At 36.5% G+C, this 25,645-nt stretch overlaps 1 protein-coding gene across 2 annotated transcripts in view; it reads left to right on the top strand.

Moving 5' to 3' along the window:
- LAMA2 (laminin subunit alpha 2) overlaps nucleotides 1-25,645 on the top strand; it is a 661,080-nt gene that overhangs the window by 302,537 nt on the left and 332,898 nt on the right. For both annotated transcript variants that reach the window (XM_046006188.1, XM_046006187.1), the window contains exons 11-12: nucleotides 6,367-6,507; nucleotides 8,661-8,834. In XM_046006188.1, coding sequence (XP_045862144.1) covers nucleotides 6,367-6,507; nucleotides 8,661-8,834 — 315 coding nt within the window. The remainder of the gene's footprint in view (nucleotides 1-6,366; nucleotides 6,508-8,660; nucleotides 8,835-25,645) is intronic.

The following is a 25,645-nucleotide window of genomic DNA, read 5'->3' as shown; positions in this document are numbered from 1 at the left end:
CATTTATATATGGCAGTGATCACCTCATTAACTTGTTAGGCTCGAACCCTGGGCATTTCTACAAAAGGCGTTCAATTTATATGTTTGATCCTGAATCTAAATTACAGATGTCAATTTCTTAGCATGAGGAGTGCATTCCAGAGTTTGTCTCCTGCAACAGCAACAGTTGAGAAATACTATGTTATTCAATTTTTAATATTAAAGGCTAAATAAACTTATATGAAGTGGGAACTAATTTTCTTCTATTTTCTTCTTGCTTCTAACCACCAACCACTTATTATTTAGCCACGGAACAGTGTATTTAAAGAGTAAGCGCTCAACAAATACTGCTAATTAGCTAATTATCCTTCTTTTGTTAACGTCTTTTAATACTTGGATGCCTTAGAATGAAGGCCATAACAGAAGAAAATCTGTAATTGACTACAAATGCCCCCCAAAAACAGGCATGACTACAGCATTTCTGGAGCAATTATCACCAAAAATAACTTAAATGTCACTGGAGATACTCCGGGTAACCTTGTCAATAGAATTCCCAGTTGACTAACAATCACGGTTAAACATGTACCACTGGAGTTGTACCTAATTTATAAGAAGGCGACTTCCTGAGAATGGCTACAGGGAATGGATCGTGACTCTTTTTCTCTAGAGAGAGCCTTTGCCGAGGGAACTCTAGCAAAAAGAAAATTGGTGTCAACCCAACAATGTCTGACTCTAAGAAAAAAGAACCTAGTAAGGGTTTTCTAATTAAGATTTGTTTTTAAAGAAAAAACTGCTGAAGGAGAAAGGGCAGTTATCATAAATATTTTGTAGGGTAGACCACAACATACCTACTTATCTACTCAGTTAAATATGTGCAATAGAAATATGTGTCTTAAGCATGCATGTCTCCGGAAGGGGATGAAAATTGGCTCTAAGAGGGGTGAAAATACCATTTTCATTTTATGTATATGGCAAGCATATGGACACAGTGCACCTGTACACAGAGTATACATGTGGAACGAAGATTTCATGGTAAGGATAGTATGAAAATAAAAAAGGTAATGAAATAGGCTCCTTAAGGGCTTGAAAATAAAAATCAGGCTGGGAAGCGCTGGTCTAAAGGGAAGAGGCCTATTTATCATCAGCCTATATAAGGATAAATATATTTATTGCATGGATAATTTAGCATGGAAAATGGTTGCTATTATTAGTTATTATTTAGTTATTTTAATGGAACCAACTAGAGTAATGGTTTAGACACCAAGAAAGGGGACTATTTTGTTTTAAGAAAATATTGAGATATAAGGGAGTATTAATCTCTAGAATAGAAGTCAGGAGCATTCTAGAAATTACCTATTTCTTGGGCTGAGGTGTAAAAATGATCAGTAAATTTGTACATTAGACTGGAAATAGAATTCCAGTCTAGTGGAATTCTATTAGACTCTAAATAAACTATTAAAATTACTGGATTGACAAAAATGTCCATTTGAATGCTGAAAGAGAATAGATTAGACCCCCTTTTGTTTAAATAAACAGAAAAAACTTTAAACATTTTATTAAATTATATGTTGACTCTTCTTGAAGTTGATCAGTACAAAGAAATAATAGAATCATAGCTATAGCAGAGAGAAATCTCACAACCAAAATAACATTTGGGCTGCAGGTTGCAAACTTACCATTATTAGATACTTAAGATCAATTTCTTCGTCACCCATCTTATTTTTCTGTCTTATTTTTCCTTCAGAGAGATGGAGGACTCTGGAGATGAATCTGGTGTCTGACTCACATGTTCTCAGTAACCCTTTTGGGGAAGTGACTTCTTTCTGCCTTGTTGTATACTTATTTGTCCATACCCTTACTTCCTTTGCTATAATCCTCCTGAATATTTTTATATTCCCTCAGGCGTTTTGCATAATGGTTTATGTGTAGTACATGATTTGATGAATGAGTGAGTAAAAATAGCAAGTAAGGGAATAGTGAAAAATAACATAGATTTTATTAATAATTTGATACTGACAGCATAGTAAATTAAACTGCTCAAGGAACTTACCCATAAAGCAGAAGATTCACTCTCAATCTGAGAATCAAAAATTCAAATCAGGAAGATCTTCCAAAAATGAATCAGGAATATAATCATAGCCACTTCATGTATGGCATTGTTGATGAACTACGAAGAAGTTTCATAAAAGCAGTTATGTACCTTAGAGCCCATAAAAAGAATTGAGAAGAAAGCTACCAAGATTTTCTATGTGAGCAAGTTACTAGAAGGTGGGGAACTTGTCTCCCTAGAAGTTTCAGTATAAGTCCTGGAACACTATGCCTTTGTGTTTGAATTGTGCCACTCTAAAAATACATTAAATATCAAACTGTGATGTTTTCCCTGTTTTGAAGCTAATATCATTCAAAAGAAAACTTTGGAAACACAATCCTTAAATAAGAAATTACTTAGATATACTCTCAAGGAAGATTGGAAAAGGAGGAAGTAGAACCTGCAATAACTAATTTATTCTCTGCAAGTGGAGGCATGACCAGAAAGCAGAGCTCTAGTTATCTAAAAAGATTTTATCCTCAATTTATCCTGTCAGCTTTGAAAGGCCCTTTTAATTAAGCTATGAGGACAGATACATAAGTTGGTACTATATCCAACATATTTACTATTTAGATTTGACTTAGTATTTGTCTATTGTAGAACCTGAGAACAATCAGAACCAAGCACTTTTCAATCCAATGAACCCAGCTACCACTCACTCAAGAAAAAAATGTGGTGCAGACTCAGGACTAAATAAGTAGGAGTCTAGAACTTAAAGCTGTGGCATGAAGCTGACATCCTATCCAGTCGTGTGTAAGATCTATGCAGATCTTACAGAAGTTGATTGTTACTTGTGAGGAGGGTCGAAGTAAGCATGGTGGTGTAGAATCGGATTAGCTTGAAGACCTATAAAGAGTTCTAAAATGTTTTGGTTTGAAGATTTGTCACAACAAAGCAAAACTATCACTTTGGGTAGCCTGTTTTTCTAGGTATAAACATCCTATTATCTTTACTATGGTGTGTTGGGGGCCCCCAAGACCACACTCATTATCAGTGATTCACTAGAAGGACTCGCAGAATTCTAAAACGTTTTTGTACTCACCCTAATGGTTTATTACAGCAAAAAAATATAGATTAAAATCAGCAAAGACAGAGGTGCATAGGAAAGAGTCTAGAAGAAACCAAATGCAGACTTCCAGCTATCCTCTCCCAATGGAATCATATGGAAAGTATTTATTTCTCCCAGAAACAATGTATGACAATACTTACGAGGTATTCCAACCAAGGAAACTCACCCAACTCTTGCTATTCTGGATTTTTATTGGGAGGTCAGTCATTGAGGTATGAAGCTCTTATATGACTGACCCAGTCTCCAGGTCCCCCAGAGATCAAACTGATACATTGTGACTCAGGGCCCCAGGTAGACAAAACTATGCATTCACTATAAATGGTATTGTAAGCTGATAAATGTGGTGCAATGTCATGGTGAAACAAAACTAGACATTCTCCATAAATGGGATTATTAGCATAAACTGTTTGATGTGACCCCTGACCCCAGGTATACAAAGACACTCTTATCAAGCAGAATATTCCAAGGGCTTATAGGTTATCTCCCAGGAGCTGGTTGAGCAATGGTCTTTTTAGTTTAGAGTATGCAGAGTTTGAGCACTCCAGGCCTATTGAATTAACACTTTACTGCACCATATGGTGATGAAAGAGTTGACCAGTGTCTCGTCTTTCTTAGACATTTTACCTCTTCCCGCCAACTTAGGTGCATCAAGTATAGTTCTTTTGATTTACCTCCTCCTGAATGACCTATAATGATTTACCAATTCCTGAGAGAAAAGATCAATATCTCAGAGTAGCCTTGAAAGTTCATTATGTGAGGGCAAAGACACTGGAAGCCAAGTACCAAGGGCAGACCCTGGCACACAGGAACTATTCAGTGTGTCTGTTTTGAAAAAATAAATAATGAATGAATCATCTACCCTTTGAATTATTTCTTGTTTCCAATCTCTTTGCTAACCATGGGTCTCTCATTTTATCTTCTCCAACAGGTTCAATTTTTAAACCATTCTTCAAAATTGCAAAATGGCAAACGATGCCACTCCTGTCACAAAGCCTCCTTAAGCCTTTGTAGCACAATTAGTCCTTCATCCTCTGTGTTCCCATAATATAATTGATTTCTCAGAGGCACAATCCTGTTCCATCTAGCATTATAGTGGATTGTAAATGTATCATTTTACCTGGCTCTAGATGTTGACTTTTAAAGACAGAGACCTTGACCTGTCCATCTTTAGAGTCCCTAGAATTCCTTCTCTATTCTGTTGCTTCAGGTTATTAATTAATTGAATATTGAAATTATTGAATCCTATTTTTTCAAGGTTATATTACCAGGAAAAAACAGAGATAAGGAAAATGTAATGTCTAAAAATTTCAAATTGTTGAACTTAGTCTGAATCTTAGAAAAGTAGTATCACAGTTTCCAAATTAGAGTAAATGAAAAGTAGATTAGACCAAGTGCATAAAAGCACAGTCTACAGAACAGCTATAGTGTGTCCTCAGTGGGATAAGCTAAACTACAATTATAGAGATGTTTCATCTTTCCTGGCTATATACTCTTCTGAGGACTCCCAGCTTCAGAGCTTTGGGGAATTATTTGTCACCATAGGTCCGAAATTAGTTTGATTAGTTTTGCTGACACTTATCATCTGAAAATATCTGAAATCTACCTTAGAAATAAAAATTGGCAAGAATGTCTGTGGCAATAATTCAATTTGTGTATTTATCAAATTGCTAAAAATTGACATGTGAAACGGGCCAGGAGATAGCCCTTTGTTTAGGTTCCCAGCAATATAGAGTGACTGTGGTCTCTTAAGTGGGTCATAGAAATTAAGAGTCAAAAGTTAATTTCAAATAAATTATTCTCTCAGATACAAGCAGGACCTCTTTATTTATTTATTCTTACAAATTTTTCTATTTTTTCACACTCTTGTTCTCTCTCCTATTTTTTCTCCTATGTTCTCAGATCTTATCAACCCTATCTTCTGCCCAATCTTGGTTTACTAAAAAAATAATTATATTAAACATCTACTAAAAAATAATTATGTTAAACATCTACTATATCCATAGCTCTTTGCTGTGGATGAAAAACACAACCACCAAGAAATTTATTTAAACTTAGTAAAATTTTTTTTAGCTAGTGCTCAGTGTTGTAACAGGAACCTCAGCATTTTCTGGTAGTGTAACAATAAGTAAGACAAGGTTTCTACCTCTGAATAGATTATGGGGTATAACTAGGATATACCTAGAGAGAACAAACTCATAAGATACAGCTATGTGGGGTTTTTTGGTGGTTATAATAGAGCAATGTACAAAGGACTATGGAAGCACAGCTGAGAGAGAAGTTCTCTAAGGAGAAGGAAAGTCTCAGAATTAACGTGATGAAGGAATTCAAGGAGAGAAGAAATGTGGAGCAAATTCAGGTGTAGGGAATACTGAGAATCTGTTTCTACAAAGCAAGGAGCCTTCATTTAGAAGTTACTAGTTAAGATTAACTATTCTTTAAATTGAGAGACCGCAACCTTCCCAGTTTTTCGTCAGATAATCAGCTTTCCCTAGCCCGAGTCCACAGTATAGGCCCATCTATAAACAAATGATTTTTCAGTATGTTGGGACTAGGATTAATGATACCAATCTGGAAAGCAGTCACCACACGAGATTTATATTTCCCATATTATTACTATATGATTAACTGGCTACACCAATGTATTAAAGAAACACTGTGAAAATTAACCAAGAAAAACTTTCCTCTTTTCCTGCTTGATTGCATCAAGGAAATCTATGGCCACTTACTCCAGTTTTTCTCCCTGTCAGGTTCTCATGGTTGCCCCAAGTGTATGTTTTTTTAATATGTAATATGGAAAGTATTTTGTCCTCTGTATAATATCAACATGCTGTTCCACGTCCATTAGTTTAATTCTCTAATTTTATCATATATCATGTGTTCTAAGAGGAAGTGGTTCAACAACAGAGGTTGTGAAGCAGCCTGTGCCCATTTTAGTCAGTGAAACTCACTGCTGTATTTATCATGGCGTTTACACCACGCTCTTGATATACATGAAGATCAAGTTGTAGCTTTTACGACAGTAGATGAGTATCCACTATCCTTTCGCGTCAGTATGGCTAGAAAGGAGATAGCTTAACAAGGAGATTTTGAGCAGATTTTAAAAAAAAATCCCTATCTTTTAAATATGGTTGAAGGGTAAAATGAAGAATATCCAGTTTATAATTTCCTTTCACGGAACTAAATAGAGACAGTTCTTTATCTTGAAGGGTATCTCTGCTTCTATTTGTAGGAGAATGTTGAAGGTGGGGACTGCAGTCGCTGTAAAGCTGGCTTCTTCAATTTGCAAGAGGATAATCATAAAGGTTGTGATGAGTGTTTCTGTTCCGGGGTTTCAAACAGATGTCAGAGCTCCTACTGGACCTACGGCCATGTAAGCAATAGCCTTTTCATTCTGTATGCTGCTCCATGGAACCTCCTTGCTATTGTTCTTTTGTAAGAAATTTTTTTAAAAAATGGTTTTCTGGTAGTAAGTTTCTACTTACCATTATCATGAAGAAGGGATTGAATTTTCTTTCAAATGCTATTTATGTATCTTTGATCAAAGACTTAAAGGTTTTGTTTGTAGCGGTGTGGAGCCTGGAACCTCTTAGAAATAGTAAATATTCGTCTTTTCAGTGTCCATGATTACTATGTGAAGCAGTAATGGGATTAATGTGATTATAACCCCAAGGGCACAGGATTCAATTGAGAAAGCATCAGATATGCTATGCAGAATTATGTATTCCAGTCACCAATGTTTTTGGTATACAAATTAAGAAGGATTGCTCACCATTGCCTTTTCAACTCTGCACAGACAGTGGTTTGTGTCCTGATAGAGGATGTAGGAGAGGAAAATGGGACCCTCAGGGAATTTCAAATAGCCTGAATGGCAGGTCTTAAGACTACAGAGTAGCTGGTTGCAAGCTGGAGAAAGAGAAGCCTAGAAGAGAATGAGAAACTCTACTAGCCAGGGTTTCGAATGCTAAGTTAGATTCTTATACTTGGAGAACCACTGGGATATTTTATCAGGGGAGTGATAGGACCAGGGTTGTGCTTTACAAAGATCACATTTGCAGTAAACTACCTTCCAAACACCCCTTCAACTTTAGTCAGATAAGGAATACTTAACATAGCTACAATATTCTCTTCTGCCTGTATTAATTACTTTGATGTCAAGTCTAAAATACCATGAGTGGTTTCTGATTGTCCTCTCATATCTAAATCGGAATCTGTACACTATCAAATGCATTTGCTTTCAGAGCAGATTACATAGAACCAACAGCAATTAGGCATCTAGCCCACTTCCCTTCCTGTCTGTAAAGTTTCACCCCACGCTCTAGACTGTTCCATTAACATCAAAGTTTCATGGCCAGCAGAAGAGCAGAACTCAAATTTAGCCTTGTTTCTCAGCAGTTAGGTCCAAATGATATTTGCGTGTCAGTAAGCCTTCTGGAAAGACCTTCCTCTGAATCTCACTGTGCTTAGAATCCCTGAAGGATGATGTTGGAAAGAAGAGAAGGAAGTAACACATTTCTTAAGGTCTAGTCCCAGCTGTTCCACAACTTTGAGAGATGGAGAATCAAATGACCTCTACATGAAAAAAAATTTTTTTAATGTCATCCACATATTCTCATCATCACTATTCTGCTCCCCATCACCTACAACACTAAGCCACTCACACACATCTAAGTGGGCCCCTGGTAGCCACAAACCTCTGTGTCTTATGTTTTGTCCCAACTAGGTATGGCAGTCTAAATCAGAATTGTAGCTGTATGCCCTCCCTCGGCCGGAATGTAAAGATGGAAGAGCAAATCATCATGTGTTTCCTAATTTTTCCTTTAAGGCTCCTTCCTTTTCTGGGCCAAGGATCTAGGCTATGAATTCCTACAGCACTTCAAACCCCACGGGAAGGACTAGGTATAGTATTGTGAGCTGTGGCCATAGCAACAGGCTAGTGGATTCAAATGTCCTTAAGCCTCAAAACTGAAATTTAATTAAATGAAAGGGGTAGAGAAACAATGCAAAGCTACCTTTCAGGCACTTGCATATTTTATCTCTTTTCTTCCTATGTTTTACAAATACATATGTAAAACCTTTTGTAATTATTTTTCTCATAAGCAATAGGAAATTATTAGTGGAATGAAAAATATGCAGTTTAGAGCCCAGCTATCAGATAATTTATATAACAGTATAATCCCTGTGTAGCTTTGAACAAATTTCTGTTTTTAAGAGAGAAGTATTTGGAGTCATAACTTCTTAAAAAGCATTGTATCAATAAAAACAGATGATTACATATTACTATCCAAATCCTAGAATCAACAAGAACACAATGAGACTCTATGATGAGTACATATGATAAGTTTCACATTTTCCACAGCTCTCCTATTTTTGTAAACTTTAATAGGTGTTGTTGTTGTTGTTGTTGTGTTGTTGTTGTTTTAATTTCCAAAGATTGGACGCTATACAGAATAGGAAAGAGAAAAAAGTGGAGGTGGTTTTTGGTTTTGTTTTTCTTAAGTAAGATGATCGTGTGTTTTCTTGAAGATACAAGACATGCGTGGCTGGTACCTGACAGACATCTCTGGCCACGTTCGAGTGGCTCCCCAGCAGGATGACTTAGACCCGCCTCAGCAGATCAGCATCCGCAGTGAGGAAGTCCACCGTGCCTTGCCGCAGGGTCACTACTGGAGTGCACCAGCTCCGTACCTGGGAAACAAAGTAAGTCCTCGCAGTGCCAGCTTCTTGCTGCTTTGCTCTAGCCGATCAATACAGAGAATGGGTTTTATTGAGTATTTTTTAATTTTTTTTAAGATTTTATTTATTCATTTATTTGTCAGTGAGAGAGAGAGTATATACCTCCTTGTTGCAGGCAGAGGCAACGAGAGAAGCAGGTTCCTTGCCGAGCAAGGAGCCCGATGTGGGACTTGATCCCAGGACTCTGGGATCATGACCTGAGCCGAAGGCAGCAGCTTAACCAACTGAGCCACCCAGATGTCCCTTAAGTATTTTTTTAAATAAAGGTCGGAACAAATTCATGGTGCATCAGGAAGCCAGAAGCAACTAAATCAGTTTAAGCTGGATGTTTCCCCCAGGCCTGCTGGGGGAAGTATGTATACCAAAAGTGAATGGTCTATAGCATCCTTAATATACAACTTTACACAGTTGGTATTCTGTGCTAACTTTTTGGGGGGGATGGCAGGGGGAGGTAGTGTCTAAGTCATTTTTATGCTTTTTGAATGACTGAATACGCTGATGAAGACTCTAGGATATTTTTGCAAAACCTTGAAGATATTTTTGTGAAACAAATGATGAATATTGGAAGGAACTGTGTTGTGTTTACTTGAAATAGCTGTTTTTTCTTTTTCTTTTTTTTTTTTTCTTATTTATTTGACATAGAGAAATCCCAACTAGGCAGAGAGGCAGGCAGAGAGAGAGGAGGAAGCAGGCTCCCTGTGGGGCTCTATCCCAGGACTCCGGGATCATGACCCGAGCCGAAGGCAGAGGCTTTAACCCACTGAGCCACCCAGGTGCCCCAAAATAGCTGTTTTTTCTAGAGTTGTCCGTGGTAGGATACTTACTGAAGTTTCCTCCTCTGTTTCTATTTTATTTCAAAGCTGATATTCAAGACAGCTAATTTTTCTACCTTGTATGAATGTTAATTGGAAATGAAATTTATTAGATAACTAACTTAATACTTGCCATGATGTTTATGCAAACAACGTATTTTCTGGAGCTCAAAAGAAAACTACGCTAAAAGTAGGGCCAGATTGAAAGCATCTTTGTTTTTAAAGCCCACTGAAACATACATAAAAATATACACAGATAAACAAATGTAGCAGCCTCAGAAATGCGGTGGGTTTTGTTTTTATGGTTTTTTTTTTTTTCTTTTGTGGATGAACTCTATCTAGATAGAGGTCTTGGCTTTTATCATACTATTTTATTTTGCCTAAGAGTTTGTCAGAAACCAAATTTGGTATAATAATTCTAAATGGTCTGCTTGTTCTGCAGAAGTTAGTACCTTATCAGCTGATAGTTTAATTAACTAATCACACCAGAAATTGTAACGGTGACAGAAAAATCCCTTAGCAACTTGATGCTATGTAAGCTTCTGAGTTTTTACCTGTAAGAATACAGTGATGTTTTTGATGAAATCTTCATTGACAAAACAAGCAAAATATATTTATTGTTAGTGGCTCTCTTGCACAGAGTATGAATATCGAGAAAGAAAAACTTAGTAGTTCACATATTCAGTGAATGGGAATTGGTGGTTTTAGCTGATTAAAAAAAAAGAATTTAACCAGTGGCCAGCTTCTTATTTTTAGCAGACTTCTAAATGCTATTATGAAAAATGTGTTAATGAATAAAACACGTTTTTCAATGAATATGTACTTTAAAAGAGACAGTGTATATGGCATAAAATTCTACAGCTGTAATAAAAATCCAATTAAACTTGTATTTGTAAGGCCTTTTACAACAAGAATTCATTCTATCCTGTTCTATTTTGGAAACTCCTGTATTTCTAACAAGAATAAAATAGCATATAACAGCTTAAAATTGCTTGAAAAAAAAGATAAATATACAAACTGTTAAATTTTTTGCCCCTGTCCTGAGGAGTTCAGAGAAGAGCCTTGGGTCAAAATTGGATGTGTTTCAAAGGTCTTATTTTTCTTACAATGGTGAAATTTATGTAAGAACAGCTTATAATAGAACATTCTTTACAGCTTTTTCCATATTTTTTATTCGGTCATATGCTTTTTCTTTCTGTTGGCTGAAAATCAAACTGACATAAGGAGAGCAAGCAAATCGGATACTAAATAGCACCAGAGCAAAGAATTTGGACATCCTGTTCCTAGTTGTTGGTGCCCAAAGATAACTTCCTTTATCCTGGCTGAACTATTTCTTAGAACCACCCACAATGAAGCACTTCATATTCCCCACAGATCATTTCCACATCAAATAGCTGTATTGCCTGTGCTTCGACTTCCACTCAGTGAACAAAATAATGGTAACAGGGTGTGCAAATTGTTTGAATATGGAAGTCATTTTTTAATGTAATGTGGAAGCCCTTGGTGGTTTACTGTCAGATATCTCAGTATGAATGAAACAATTTGCCTTAATAACTGAACCATATAAATTTTTGATACTACAATAATACTGCTAGCTCTCACAAATTACCTCAGTACATCTTAACTGCCATGTCACATCACGTAAATTATAGTCATGATGACATGCTTAGTGTGGTTGATTTAATATCTTGCTAAGGAAATGGAAAATTGTAGGGCCTTGTTTATAAATTCAATAAAGCCACTTTCCTAAACAGTTGAGGCTAAATTCTTTACCAGTAATTGCTGTTCAAATCAGAGCCATTGCCAGAATCTGACAGAAATAGTATATCAAGAAACTGGTGCATCTGCTTTGATACTGAATTTCATTTACATCCATGACCAGGAGGCTGTGGGTATATCATCCCTCCTCCGCTTTTTTAGTGTTAATTCCTAAGTCAAAAAATATTTATGGGATGCTATTAGCTTTGCTAAATATTTGTATAACCAATTTTCAAACATTTTCCGAATCACTTGGTTATAAGGCTACTTAAAACAGAAGGGAGATGTGCTGCTATATTCTAGCATAATGAAGTTGCCACATGGCATCCTTCCTTTTTTAAAAACCTGACTCCAAATAATGGAACTGCTCCCACATGGGATACACTCTGCTGACACAGAGGTCCAGCCCAATTGTGATAAAACTCAAGCACACTCGCCAATTTAGCGAAGGAAGATTTCTTATCCTAAGAAACATTTTTATTGGCTGTAGACTCTTTTTGGAATCATGAGGCACACATAACTGAATGTAAGTGTGTGGAGGGGTAGTCCATGAGGCCTGGAAGAACATAGCACACTTTTATACTGCCCATCTAAATATTTCCACTATCTCAGTTATGAATTAATTCCTCAACAGCAATCTTGAAAATGTTGGTTTTTTTTCCCTCACATGTGGGTCATTATTTAGCACAATTGGCGCGATCCAGTGTTAATTCTCCCTCACCCCTCACTCAAGAGAGTCCAAGAGGATTTAGTCAGGCACCCACAGGGTTGTGTACTAGGCAGCATTTCATTTTCAAAATGCTTGGCAAGTGTTAATGCTTGGTTGTAGGGCGTCAGTTTAAGCTGGGGACTAGGCAGGAATGGAAGGAACTAGAGAACGGCATCCTGCTGATTTGCTACAGGCTACAGCAACTATTCAGAAACAGTTTGGGTATTTCAGAGTTGGAATAATTGACTGCTTTAGTAAACTAAGTGCTATTGGAACATCGAAATAGTCATTTACTTAAGGTTACCCTAGTGGTCTGAAATAGTGCAGCTTCCAAAAACAATTCTCTCCATATCTGTAAAGTGCCCTGAGAATCTGGCTTGGCCTGTCTACTGTTCCCCCATTACCATTAAGGTTTACAGTCCTGTCTTGGAGCATTATTAATCTTATGTGATTAGTTCTTTACAGAACAATGCTTATTTTCTACAACATTACATTGTCTTTTTCTGTTTCTAGCTTAGGGAAGCTTGTAAACGGTTTCATGTCGTTGCCAAGAGTACCTAAGGCCGAGCTTAAGATGCACATTATGAGTCTGCTGACAAAATAGCATCTGGCTTCTAAAAGTAATCTCTGGTACCTCTCTGTTGTGCTTGCTTGACTTTCAGTTCTGTCTCTCAGATCTCAAATTGAAGCTGTGGATTTGAAGGAGATTGATGTTTGAGATTCACAGGACAGGGTGGTTCTTGGCATATTATAGGAGCTCAACGAATACTTTGTGATTGATGCTCCGTGTTTAACAACAACAACGGAAGTAGTTTTGATTAGTTTGTTCAAAAATGACTCTTGACTTAGGATTTATGTTGATTTATCAACATAGGATTTATCAGGGTTGAGAAATGACTTCAAGCATGATGAAAAAAATTAGAAACTGATAAGCATGATCCCCTCTCCTCTCAACAGCAGAATCTGTATTTGTGACTTACAGTTATTCAAAAGTAAAGGTCAAACCCAATCTCCCATCCTTAACTTCCTCCAATTCAAGCCTTGGATTAAATGGATTAATCGAGAAGATACTGTGTAGGTGGAGAATGGCATGGCCAAAAAGGTAAATAGGACCAATCAACTATAATTGAATTTTTATTTCATAAATCAGATCTCATTAAGAATGATTTGGCAATGGAGAAGTGTAGAACTAACCAAATGAAGTGTTAGGGGTACATGAAGAAATATATTTATTAAAAAAAAAAAAGCCAAGAACTCACTTGTTTCCCGTAGCTATGGTAAAGTCTGTTATGCAAAATTATGCCACCTACAAGGACTCAAGGTCTCACAAACTTACCTAACATTATCGTAACAGTATTTATCTTGATATCTTGATATTTTTCCTGATTAAATGGATTAAGCACTAATTCTAACATTTCAAATTTTGTCATAAAAGAGCATTTTAATATTCATATGGATCATTTTGTTTGCAGCACCTTATAACAAAGTGCAGTGGGGACAAAGATCAGTGTTTACAACTGAGCAACTGAATATGTACCAGATAGGGGAGCATTCAGTTTAACAGCAATTTTCTGGGAAAATTAAGGAGTTTACTTAACAGTCATATCGGACTCAGTTAACTTTGGGATATGGTTGCTAACAAAAGTAGTCCAGGTCAAGAGAGGTAATGGTTATACAGATTCTGCACAAAACATGTCAACTAAAATATTCAACTTGTGCATTTATGTTTTCATCTATCTTAAGATACATGACCAAGGTTATCAGCTGATAAGCCAAGATATCTCAAGTAGTATGACACTCAAGACTGGAATCCACATGTGTTGAGCCCTTTTCTACTAGCTTTTTTTTTTTTTTTTAACTCCGTTATATTTATGAGTACTTGTAAGGCATTTGGCTTTGGAATAGAAATGCTTAAGCAGCTTATCCAAAGGGAAGCATAAGGAATGAAACAATAAAGATATGAGTTTATATAAATGCAAATTAATGAAATAGAAAACAGATATCAATAGAGAGGCCACAAACCGAAAAAGTTGCTTTTAGAAGAATTACAAAGCTCTAGCACAATTTATATGGAAAAAAAGTGGGTAAAGATATACATAAATGATTTTAGAAATGTAAATATGGACATCACTAAAATTACTTCAGAAAATAAAAAAAATAAAATCATGAAAACTCTACACACAATAAATTTAGTTACTTATAAAAATAAACAAATTTCTAGAAAAATAAAAATTAATAAACCTGGTTCAAGGGGAAAATCCTGGAAATCATATCAATATTAAAACAAGTGAATTATGGAGAGGAGAGGGAGTTGATGGAAACTGGAAGGGGAGATGAACCATGAGAGACTATGGACTCTGAAAAACAACCATAGGGTTATGAAGGGGCGGTGGGAGGGGGTGGGGTGGGATGGGAGGTTGAGGAACCAGGTGGTGGGTAATAGGGAGGGCACGTACTGCATGGAGCACTGGGTGTGATGCCAAAACAATGAACACTGTTATGCTGTAAATAAGCAAATAAAAATAAATAAATTAAAAAAAAAACAAAACAAAAAAAAAAAAAAACAAAAAACAAGTGAATTAATAGTCAAGGAAATCTTCCCAATAAGAGACCACCAGGTCTATTTTGTTTATGGGTGATTTCAATCACTATTCGAATCTAAAAAATAAGAACCAATCTTATACAAGTTTTCTAGAGAACAGAATCATGGGGATTACTCCTTGAGCAATTTTATGTGACTCGATAGGCTTGATATCAAACCTTCAAGAGAGGTATGAAAAAGAAATACCTATCCAAAGTCACTCATGCAATAGATCCTAAACAAAGCATAACCAGTCTGAATTTATAATGTATAAAAATGACAAAACAAAATTGACCACATTGCTTTTGTCATAAGAGTTCAGGTTGGTTAAATATCAGAAACAGTTTAAGTAATTGGCCATATTGACTACAGAGAGAGAAAAATAAAATGATTGATCTCAGTAGATGCAGAAAAAGAAATAGGCAAAATTAAATGATTCATGAGGTTTTTAAAAAACTTGCAGGGGCTCCTGGGTGGCTCAGTAGGTTAAAGCCTCTGCCTTCGGCTCAGGTCATGATCCCAGGGTCTTGGGATTGAGCCCCACATCTGGATCTCTGCTCTGCGGGGAGCCTCCTTCCTCCTCTCTCTCTGTCTGCCTACCTCTCTGCCTACTTGTGATCTCTGTCTGTCAAATAAATAAATAAAATCTTAAAGAAAAATAAATAAAAATTTAAAAATTGCAAAGATTGAAAAGGCAATTCTTTTTTTTTGATATTCAACTGCGTTTGGAGGATCCATGCAGTAAATTAAGTTTATTTGTGATCAATTATTATGTAATGTTGCATAAGAAAACATTTCCCCCATCTCTCCGTTTTTTTTTCTCCCCAAACTTACTCCTTTTACAGTTTCCAGTCTTTTTTTTTTTTTTTTTTGGAACGGCACTTCTTTAACTGATGAAGAGTATCTACACAAAAAGGAATAGCAAATACTTAATATAAAATGCTGTACGACTTCTTTAAGATCACATGAAACATGAAACAATTTTCACTACGATCACTGTTATTTAACATTATACTGGAAGACCTAGATGGTGCAGCAAGATGGGAAATAAAAGATATGGAGATTAGAAAGGAAGAAATAAAACCACCATTTGTAGATGATAGGATTATCTGTTTTGTGATCTCAAAAGATCAAATATAAAAGATAAAATATTTAATAAATGAATCAAAAGGGGAACTGTATACAAAATTAATTTATGAAAGTCCATTGTATTTCTTTATATCAGCAAAAAACAGTTCAAAATACTTTTTATAATCAGTCCTTTATAATAGCAAAAAATATTAAAAGTACCAATGATTAAATTTATATGGAAAAGCAAAGGAAGAAGAATAATCTGAGAAAATTCTAAAACAAAATCTGGAGAAGGATTTTTTTTTTTTTTTTAAGATTTTATTTATTTGACAGACAGAGATCACAAGTAGGCAGAGAGGCAGGCAGAGAGAGAGGGAGAGGGGGAGAAGCAGGCTCCCCACCGAGCAGAGAGGCCGATATGGGACTCGATCCCAGGACTCTGGGATCATGACCTGAGCCGAAGGCAGCGGCTTAACCCACTGAGCCACCCAGGCGCCCCTGGAGAAGGATTTTTAATCAAAACTTTTCTGATATAAAGACTTAGGACTTATTTTAAAAAGATAGAATAAGACAAAAGGCAATTGGTGTGAAAAAAGATAAAAAATGCAAAATAGATAAAATGGAACTGAGAAGGGAGCCTGAATGACTCAGTCAGTTAAGCATCAGGTCATGATCTCAGGGTTGTAGGATCAAGCCCTGTGTGGGGCTCTGGCTCTTTCTCTCTCTTGCCTTCTCCCTACGCTTTTCCTCCCCTTTGCTTTGCCCAGCCCCTACCCAAATAAATAAATAAATCTTAAAAAAAAAAAAAAAAAGGAAAGAAGGAAAGAAAGGAAGAAAGAAAGGGAACTGAGAAAACAGCTCAGAATTATCCCATGAATACTTGATTTTTGACAAAACAGACTTTGCAGGTGATAATACAATAGGGCATGTAGTAAATGCTATCATGCATTGGTTATCTAAAGACAGAAGAAAAAAAAAATCTTTGCATCCCTACATTATACATAAAAAGAAATTCTGATTGAAGCAAAGACTGTAATTTCAAAAATCATTCTAAAAATGCTTATCAAAAATAATACATTGGATTTTTTGCTTCTGACAATAACTAAATACTAGAATCTCAATTTACCCACCTGCCTTAAACAAGAAAACTTAAGAAAAAGTGTGAAACAACAATTTTTAGACACTAGACAACAAATTGTATGGGGTCTGTGATCTCTGAGAAAATAGAAACAAATGATGTAAAGCTTACAACTGTCCCAGATTATTGCATGGCTGCAGTTCCAAGTGTATGGAGGGAAAACCCAATTATCAGGATTTGAAAGGTGGAGATTGGAGGTTACGGAGGTTAGAAATTGTGGAACAGGATATTGGAGAAAAGGGATATGAGGAGAGAGAGGGAGAGAGACAAACCAACCAACAGATATCCAGAGAGAGATGCGGAGAGAGAGATCTATAAAGCTATAAGGCAAGACCTCCAGCCTGGCTAAGTATTGAGCTGGATGGGAGAATATCCCCGAAGGCTGGTGAAAGAAATACCAATAAGTAACAAGCGGAAACAATTCCTGGAGCTAACACAGAGTGGGTAATAGTTCATTTTCCTACTACCTAAAAAGGACCATCTTCATCATGGGAAGGACGTCAGGTAACGTGCTCAGAGACTGTTGTCTTTGTATAAGAGTCAAATTAACCCAGAGATTATAGACTGCTCTAAGTTCACCCTAACAAATCTCGAAAGCAAACCTTAAAAGAAATCAACTTGTCCCAAGTAAATTAACTGCATGCCAGAACAAAGTCCAATATTACTTAATTACAACAAAATCCAACACCCGACAATGTAAAATTCAGCATGTCTGGCATCAAATAAAAAATTACCAAGCATGTGAACAAGCCAGGGCAGCTGAACCATAACCAGGAAGAAAATCGGTCAACAAAAACAGGCCTTAAAATAACAAGAAATCATGCCAAAGCATATATGAATTGAATTAAGCAAAAAAAAAAAAAAAAAGAGGAAGACAGAGAAAATCTTAAAAGCAGTCAGAGGAAAATAGGTACAACATGTATAGAAGAACAAAGATAAGAAAAATAGAAGATTCTTGTCAGACAGGATGTGAACTAGAATATAGTACACAGATATTTTAAAGTATCAGAGGAAAAAGAAGCAATAACATACAAAAAAGTCAATCCAGAATTCTGGATATTCTCGAAAAATATTCTCGAAAAGGAAGGCAAACAAAGAGTTTTTCAGAGAAATAAAGGCTTAAATACTTTTTTTCACCAACTATCCATAGTTAGAAGAAATGTAGAAAGTTCTTCTGGTGAAAGAAATATGATGCCAGAGGGAAATTTGTTCCTACAATATGAAATTAAGAGTATCCAAACAGTATAAAATAATGTTTTCTCCACTGATTGCTGCCTAACACAGGACCTCAGGCTAGTTATCTCTTTAGCCCCGGGCTTAACATGGTGGTTACTGAATAGTAACAAGACACACAGACTTAAAATAGAATTTCAAGTACCCTTTATATACAATTTTCATTGAAATTATGAAAAGACTGTGCTATAATAAGAATGTAAATGTTCTCCCTTCTTCAACCTCCATTCCTCATCTCAAACCAAAGAAAGCAAAATCAACACCAATTTGAAAGAGTTTCCATCAAATCTTAATGTAAAACTACATTTTTTCCCTCTATCTTTATTAATAACACTTTATGGGTATTCTATGTGGAGCTCAGTGGAAAAGCACAGGGAACTGATGAATTGTTGGTTTTTGTTTTTTTTTTTTTTGAATTGTTGGTTTTGATACAGTGGCTCAAGTTGGTAGGGAAGGATGGAAGACAGATATGTGTTAAGAGGAAGATGTCATAAAGACACAGAAAGGATGGCCGTCTAGAAACCAAGGACAGAAACCTGGAACAGGTTCTTCCATCACAGCCCTTGGAAAAGACCATCCTGCTGACTCCTTGATCATTGGCTAGCAAACTCCTACATTATTTTCTTTCTGCCTTTCATGAGAATTGTTAAAGGGGATTAATTAAGTAAGGAGAAGTCACGGTCAGTTATTTTTAGCATTTTGGTCCTTATGCCTTTCACAGATCTGATTCAAATTCCAGATATCTACCTTATTAGTCTTATGATCTTGGACATATTCCATGATTTAGTTGAGTCCTTCATTATCTGCAAAATGAGAGCTCCAGCCTTAGAATTGTGCAAAGCCCTCTAAAATGCCCTTAGCACTCAAAAGCTGTTCAATAAATGCCAATTTCCTCAGAACTTTCTGTAATTGTGCACTGTAGGAATTTATATCAGAGGTAGTCTGTATCAATTAAAAATGTTTGTTGAAGAACACTCTATCCCCTGTTTCCTACTGTCTGACGGAGCATCTGGTGGTGGCAAGGGACAAGATACCATTAAAGATAAAAATGAATAATCACAGAGAGTTAATTTTAGCAAATAAGTAGATTATATGAATTAAGCAGTGCATTTGCAGATGTGAAGAAATTTGATCAGTTAACTAGATTTTTGAGAAACCTGCAGAATGTGTTGTACTTTATCTCGAATGTACCAAAATAAAGCTAAAAATCATCACTTCATCTCATTCCAAGCAAATGACTTGGTAAGTATCTCACTATTCCTGTTTCACTGAAGGCCTAGTGTGTAAAGGAATTTGCAGTTTCTGCCCATCAGTAACTGATTAGAGAAGTAAATTTTATAAGCATAATAAACACAATCAACAGCCTACAGCTATAATATCATTAAGGTGATCATTAAGATAGATCCCAATTCAATAAGATTGGTGTCCTTATAAAAAGGGAAAATTTAGAGACAGACCCTCGTACAGGAAGAATGTCTATGGGAGCATGAAGACAATCAGATACAATCCAGAGAGGGAAACCTAAAACAGAGGCTTCTCCCTCAGCCCCAGGAGGAACCAACCCTGCTAACACCTTGACTTAGGACTAAAATCCTCGAGAACTGTGAGATAATGAATTTCTGTTATTTAGGACACTCCATGTGTCCTACGTTCATATGGCAGCGCTAGCAAAAGTATACAACTGATAAGATACCAATTATTTTTTAAAATTCCACATTTCCTTCTTATAATTTACAGAGATAGAAGGCTAATCTAATATCTAAAGAGGTTATTGAAATTGATGAGAAAGGCCAATAGTTCCAACAAAAAAATGGGCAACAGATACAGTTTATAGAAGAGGGAATATATGCTAGATGACTTAAACTTAATAGAGTGATGTTTGCCAATTATTACTCCATAAAACTGAAAAGATATGAAACAGTGTTTAACCTGACTCAGTATGATAACTACACCAGGAAATCATTTGTCATCTATTTTAGGAAAGAGAAAAAAAATGGATAGCACAGAATTACTGAGACTTTAAAAAGACAAAGATCCTGGGGCGCTTGGGTGGCTCAGTTGATTAAGTGTCTGACTCTTGGTTTCAGCTCAGGTCATGGTCTCAGGGTCCTGGGATTGAGCCCCAACTCAGGCTCTGCTTGCAGCTCAGAGGCTGCTTGAGATTCTCTCTCTCTTTCTCCCTCTGCCCCTCCTGCTCTCTCTCTCTCAAATAAATAAATCTTTAAAACAAAAGGGGGCAAAGATCCTTATATTGGCAGTGAGAATATGCATTGATGCTATCCAAGAAAACCAACTTAGAAATCTTCGCCAGAGTTACAAATGTACTTGTGTTTGCATATTTCCCTTCTGGAAATTTATCCTACAACTGTATATAACGTAAGAAATGCAAGTCATTCATTCATTCATAAATGTTTTTGGTGCCCATAAAAATGTCTTTCATTGAGAGACAAATTAAATGAGTTTGGGTATATACATGTAACCAAATGCTATAAAATTTTAAATAAGGAAAGAGATTCTAAATAGGCTAATATGGAATGATCCAAAATATATTGTTAAGTAATTAAGCCTGGGAGAAGAATAGTATATATATGCTCACCCTTTGTGCCAAAACTAGTGAAGAACAAGAATATATATTTACAATTATAAGGTTAGCTGTTTAGACTCACAACTAGCATTTGAACTGAGGGGAGTTTGCCTCTAGAAAGTGTCTAGGCCCTCTGTGAACAGATTATCAAATATGTAAAATAAGGTATTTTAAGTAGAACAGCCTTTATTTTTAATTTGATCTATTATAAACTATTGCTTCTCTATTCTAGACTTTGTTGTGAAAATTACTGCTTTAATGTGATCATTGAAATAAGTATTAAGTGTCCCAATCTTATGATCTAAAAATTGGTTGACAAGCTTAATTAATTGCAAGGGTTGGAATAGCACACTTATCTTTCCAGATACTTTCAGGAAATTCTGTTATTGTCAGTAATGCCTACTGTAGAAACATAAAGTTCACATTTTTATTCCCAAGGTTTTCTCATCACTTCCAGCAATAGGAGTTGAGTCATGCAGGTGCTGTCTGACTTTACTTTGTTGGAAACTCTTCTATTACCCGGGTCTCTTATTCCAAGTAGTTGAAATCCGACATTTGCCACATGGAAAAAGGAGCTATGTGATAAGACCCCAATCTGAAATGTGATGAATTATTAAACAAGTTGTTTGTTGGGTGATTGAAAATTACCTGCAAAAGAGTGCTTATCTCCTTGAGGCACGTCAAAAGCTAATGGAATTGAGCCAATTAGACTGACTGTCTCTTCAATGAGTTGTGACCTCTCGATGGTAATAGCTTATTATGATGATAAATGAACCCATCTCTCCAACTGAAGCCTGAGTACACACTTCAGCAGTTTCCTTGAATCATGAGGCCATTACCTTTCAACTTCAGATCGACAGCAATGACAACCACAGGAGCAGAGAGCATGCATGACTAGACACAGATGATTGTTTTACTCAGATGAATATATTTACAGCTATTTCCAAGGAAATGGGAACTCTTGTATGTTGAGTGTTCACACCTGAAATATTTACCAAATGATGTTTCCCTTATTAAGAAGAAGAACTACTTCCTGGCTATATCATCATTCTGAGATAACTAGGTTTTGCTTTTTTCCCCTCCCAGGTTTTTTGTTTGCTGTTTTCAGTGTTTGAATTCCTTATTCTTGTTGGTCTCCTGGTGGAGTAAAATATCGGAATAAAAATACTTTCTTTCGTTGAAGATGCTTGTAATATACACACAAGCATATATTTTTTTAATTTAGGAATATGTATCTTTAATTAATTTAATCTTATTAAATTCCACAGCTTATATTTCATGTGGGCTGGGGGAATCACTCAGACTCCTTTATTTGTAGACAACTTTTGTAAAAATTGTTGGTTTCGGAATCATGCAAGTATAAATATTTTAATTTCTCATTTTCTATTTTAAAAAAATGCCAAAAGTTCTTTAAGCAGTTATTGAAGCTTGATACCAATTTTCTTTTTCTGCTCTAGTGATATTTTGGTTTGAAAAGAATTAGAGGAGAAAGTGTTATTAATTGCATCTATAACGAAATATGATATTCTAGTCCTTGTAAGTATTAGACAGATGTGAGCTGCCAACTTCCCCCAAAAAATCTGTTGACCAAGCAAAACTAAGTTTATGAAGGTACTACAGTAAGGGGAACACAACAGCCACTTTGACAGAGTGTTAGTAGTGTCTTAGAGGGTAAACATCTGAGGAGGATATTCACTGGTTTTAAGGGAAAGGTTGGGTAATTTCAACGTGATTTTTTTCACTGAAGGCAACTGGGCAGAGTTTATGATACCATAGCCTTGACTTTGTCAAAAATGAGTGAGACAAGAGTCCTGAAGTAAGTGTTCAGTTAATCTATGAGTGAGCCTGCTTGGGTGGATCACAGCCTATGAACCACGTTTTCTTGGAGCTTGTTTGGAGAAGGGTTTAAAATAGGGGTTAGGAATTATGCTTATTCCCAGCATTAACACAAGAATAGGGAGTTGTGTTGGCTTTCGTTCTCAGAGAAGGGACCTGTGTGAGCATAATGTAGTTGACTTGTTTTTTTCTGTGCCATTTGTTTCTTGTTGTATAAAGTAGAAATAGTTATACCCACTTCACAGAGTTGTTCAAGACAGTGCCTTGTGGTAAATAATAAACACTCGGTATTAGCAATTATCCTTAACTCCAGAAGGACCTAATTTGAAGTCAGACAATATTCCATCGAAATTTTAGAAAGGCTATACACACATAGGAAGGAAGGAAGGCTATACACACATAGGAAGGAAGGAAGGAAGGAAGGGAAAAGAAGAAAGGAGATACGAAAGAAAAAAGAAAGAAAGAGCAGGAAAGGAAAGGGTAGAAAGAATCTGTTCATATATATTTAATTTTTAGTGTATTTTAATTTAGAAAGTAACTGTCTATTAGGATCTCTCTCTTTTAGCCCAAATTTATCAAGAGCTAGTCTGGTCTTTGAGTAAATGCCTTTTCTCCAGTTTTCATCTGGGGCTGGGTATGAAGTGATCATCAGCCTCGGTGTTCGGGAAGTAAGTCCTTTATGATGAAATAGCACTGGAAATAGCTGACAAGCAAAAAGCTTTATAGTCCCTTGAAGGTCCCTGGGGCCATTTGCTGCTTTAAGCTTATTTCTACTCATCATCACAGGAAAAGAAATAAGTAGGGCATTGTTCTTATATCAAATAGTTTTAAATGAAGTTGTGATGATTTTGTATAAAAGTCAAAATGCTTTATTTTGCTTTTACTTTCAAAACAAGGAGAGAGATACAATTTGATTATGTTACTATCCAATCATGATTCTGCTCTTGATCCCAAACTCTTTCAAAACTTTACACAGGAAACATTGGAGCAAATTTACTGTATGTCACTCTCTAGCAGATAGTTGGAGGATGACAGGTGGAATGAATGTTTGAAATAAGAAACAATCTTCAGTTGTGCCAAACACATGAACTCTGTGCCAGGTGAAAGACGTTGAGGCCAAGGCAGGTGCAAGCTGTCCTGCAGAGAAACCCGAGTCAGGTAGATCCCGTATGACGTAGCAGGAATGGCTTTGATTCCATGTGCCTGACATGCAGTGGCATCTTTTCACTTAAAGCAGATATGTCAGGTTAGAAAGTTCAGACTCACCAATAAGCTAGCCTTGTCTGAGGTCTAGTTATGGCCACAGTAGTCTCTCAAGTCTGGTGCCCCTCTACATCACATCACCTGGGGTCTTTATAGCAAACGGATTATTGACCCCCCCCCCCCCCCACCCATTCCAGATTCACTCAGTCAGAAGACCTGGGGGAGATGGGTGGAAATCTACACTTTAATAATCTCCCTAAGTGACTCTTGACCGGTAAAATTTTGAGGGCCACTCTTTTATGACTCCTTTGAGAAACTGCTAATGATGTGCTAAGCATCTCTAGAGGGTTCCTGAACTTAACATTCCCAACACTTAAAACAAAACAACAAAAAAGAATCATGTGGCATGCCTTAGTCTGAATTCAGAGGTTGACTTTCTTGCTCAGTAGTTTAACCTATACAAGGAAACCTTAAAATAACCCCTCTTTTGTCACCACAAAATATGTAAATCTGAATCTATTTATCAATCTCATTACAAACAGAAACACACCTGTAATACACACAACTATACATACTCACGTAGGAAAAAGTGAATCTTAGAAGCTGTTTTCTTCTTTAATAGGAAATCTAAGCTGTACTGCCATTAATATTTGAAATAAGGACACTGGACAGGACCAGAATATAACATGGGGGTTGGGGACACTTTCAGATTCTAGAAGAGGTTCCAGCTCTCCCTGAATAGGGGTTAACAGTTTTGCCACGAGAGCTCAGCTAGCCCAGTAGACAGTATAACCACAGGCAAGACCCTTCCCTTCACTGGGCCTCCATTCTTCACTGGTGAATTTGGGGGAGCAAAGGTTATAGGACCTTAGCAGCAGAAACTGTTTTTCAAACACAATCTAAATCAGAACGTGCAAAAACAAGAACAATGGTTTAGGTTGGTGACAGGACAGTGCTGGCTGTTGTAGGATAGGCAATGGTTTCGATGGCAATGGTGTTCCTGGCAGAATTTGTTCTGGTTATAGGGAGTGAAGGGCTAGGAGCTCTGTCTCTATTGACTATATCCCTATGACCTTATCTGCAGTTTCCCCCGAAGAAGCCTAGGATTTGGAGAAACATGGTACAAAACCAGACCAGATGAATTAGAAGGTCTCCTGCAGATTTAAGTTTATGATTCTAATACCAAGGAGAATCATGCAATGGGCTGACTCCTAACAATGACATAGTAACTCTATAAAGTATAATAAGGTGACTACATGACATTAATTGAAAAGAAACAAACGTGTCTCAGCTGAGCTATTGTCCATATCCAGATGCACTGATGATACATAAGCCCAGACATAGAAAATCTGAGATGTGTCAGAGCAAAGCTACTAAAATGATTCAAGACACTGAATAGTCGCTGCTCGGCCCACATCATTTCCTACCTAGATTAAAGAAAAAGCCATAGAATTTCATTCTACCTCAAGCTTCCCTAATCTAATACTTAACTTACATGCCTGATCGAGGTAGATCTTTATGAAACTCCAATTTGATTGCCTCAGTTTCCTGTTTAAAAATCCTGTTGCCTTAAGGATAAAGTGAAAGCTCTAAGACCAGTCCAGACTTTTAGCTCAGGAGGAAACCTGGAGTCCGGCTAATAAAATGCCCATACGTATCCCATACTCTCTTGTACTTTCCTATTTCACGGTTTTTATTTTTGATTTTTGTCTGAAATTCGCTTCTACTGTTTTTCCCAGTGACTAACTTCTATTCATCCTTCAAAATGCAGTCCAAGCATCGACTTGTGTAAGAAACTTCTCTCAGTACTCCTTCTACTACTACTGGCTGAGTCAGGCCTTTCCTGAGTT

This window comes from Meles meles, chromosome 5 (genome assembly GCF_922984935.1).
Source record: "Meles meles chromosome 5, mMelMel3.1 paternal haplotype, whole genome shotgun sequence".
NCBI lineage: Eukaryota > Metazoa > Chordata > Mammalia > Carnivora > Mustelidae > Meles > Meles meles.
Note: the sequence above shows the minus strand (reverse complement) of the source record. Positions and strands in the feature narration are given on the sequence as shown.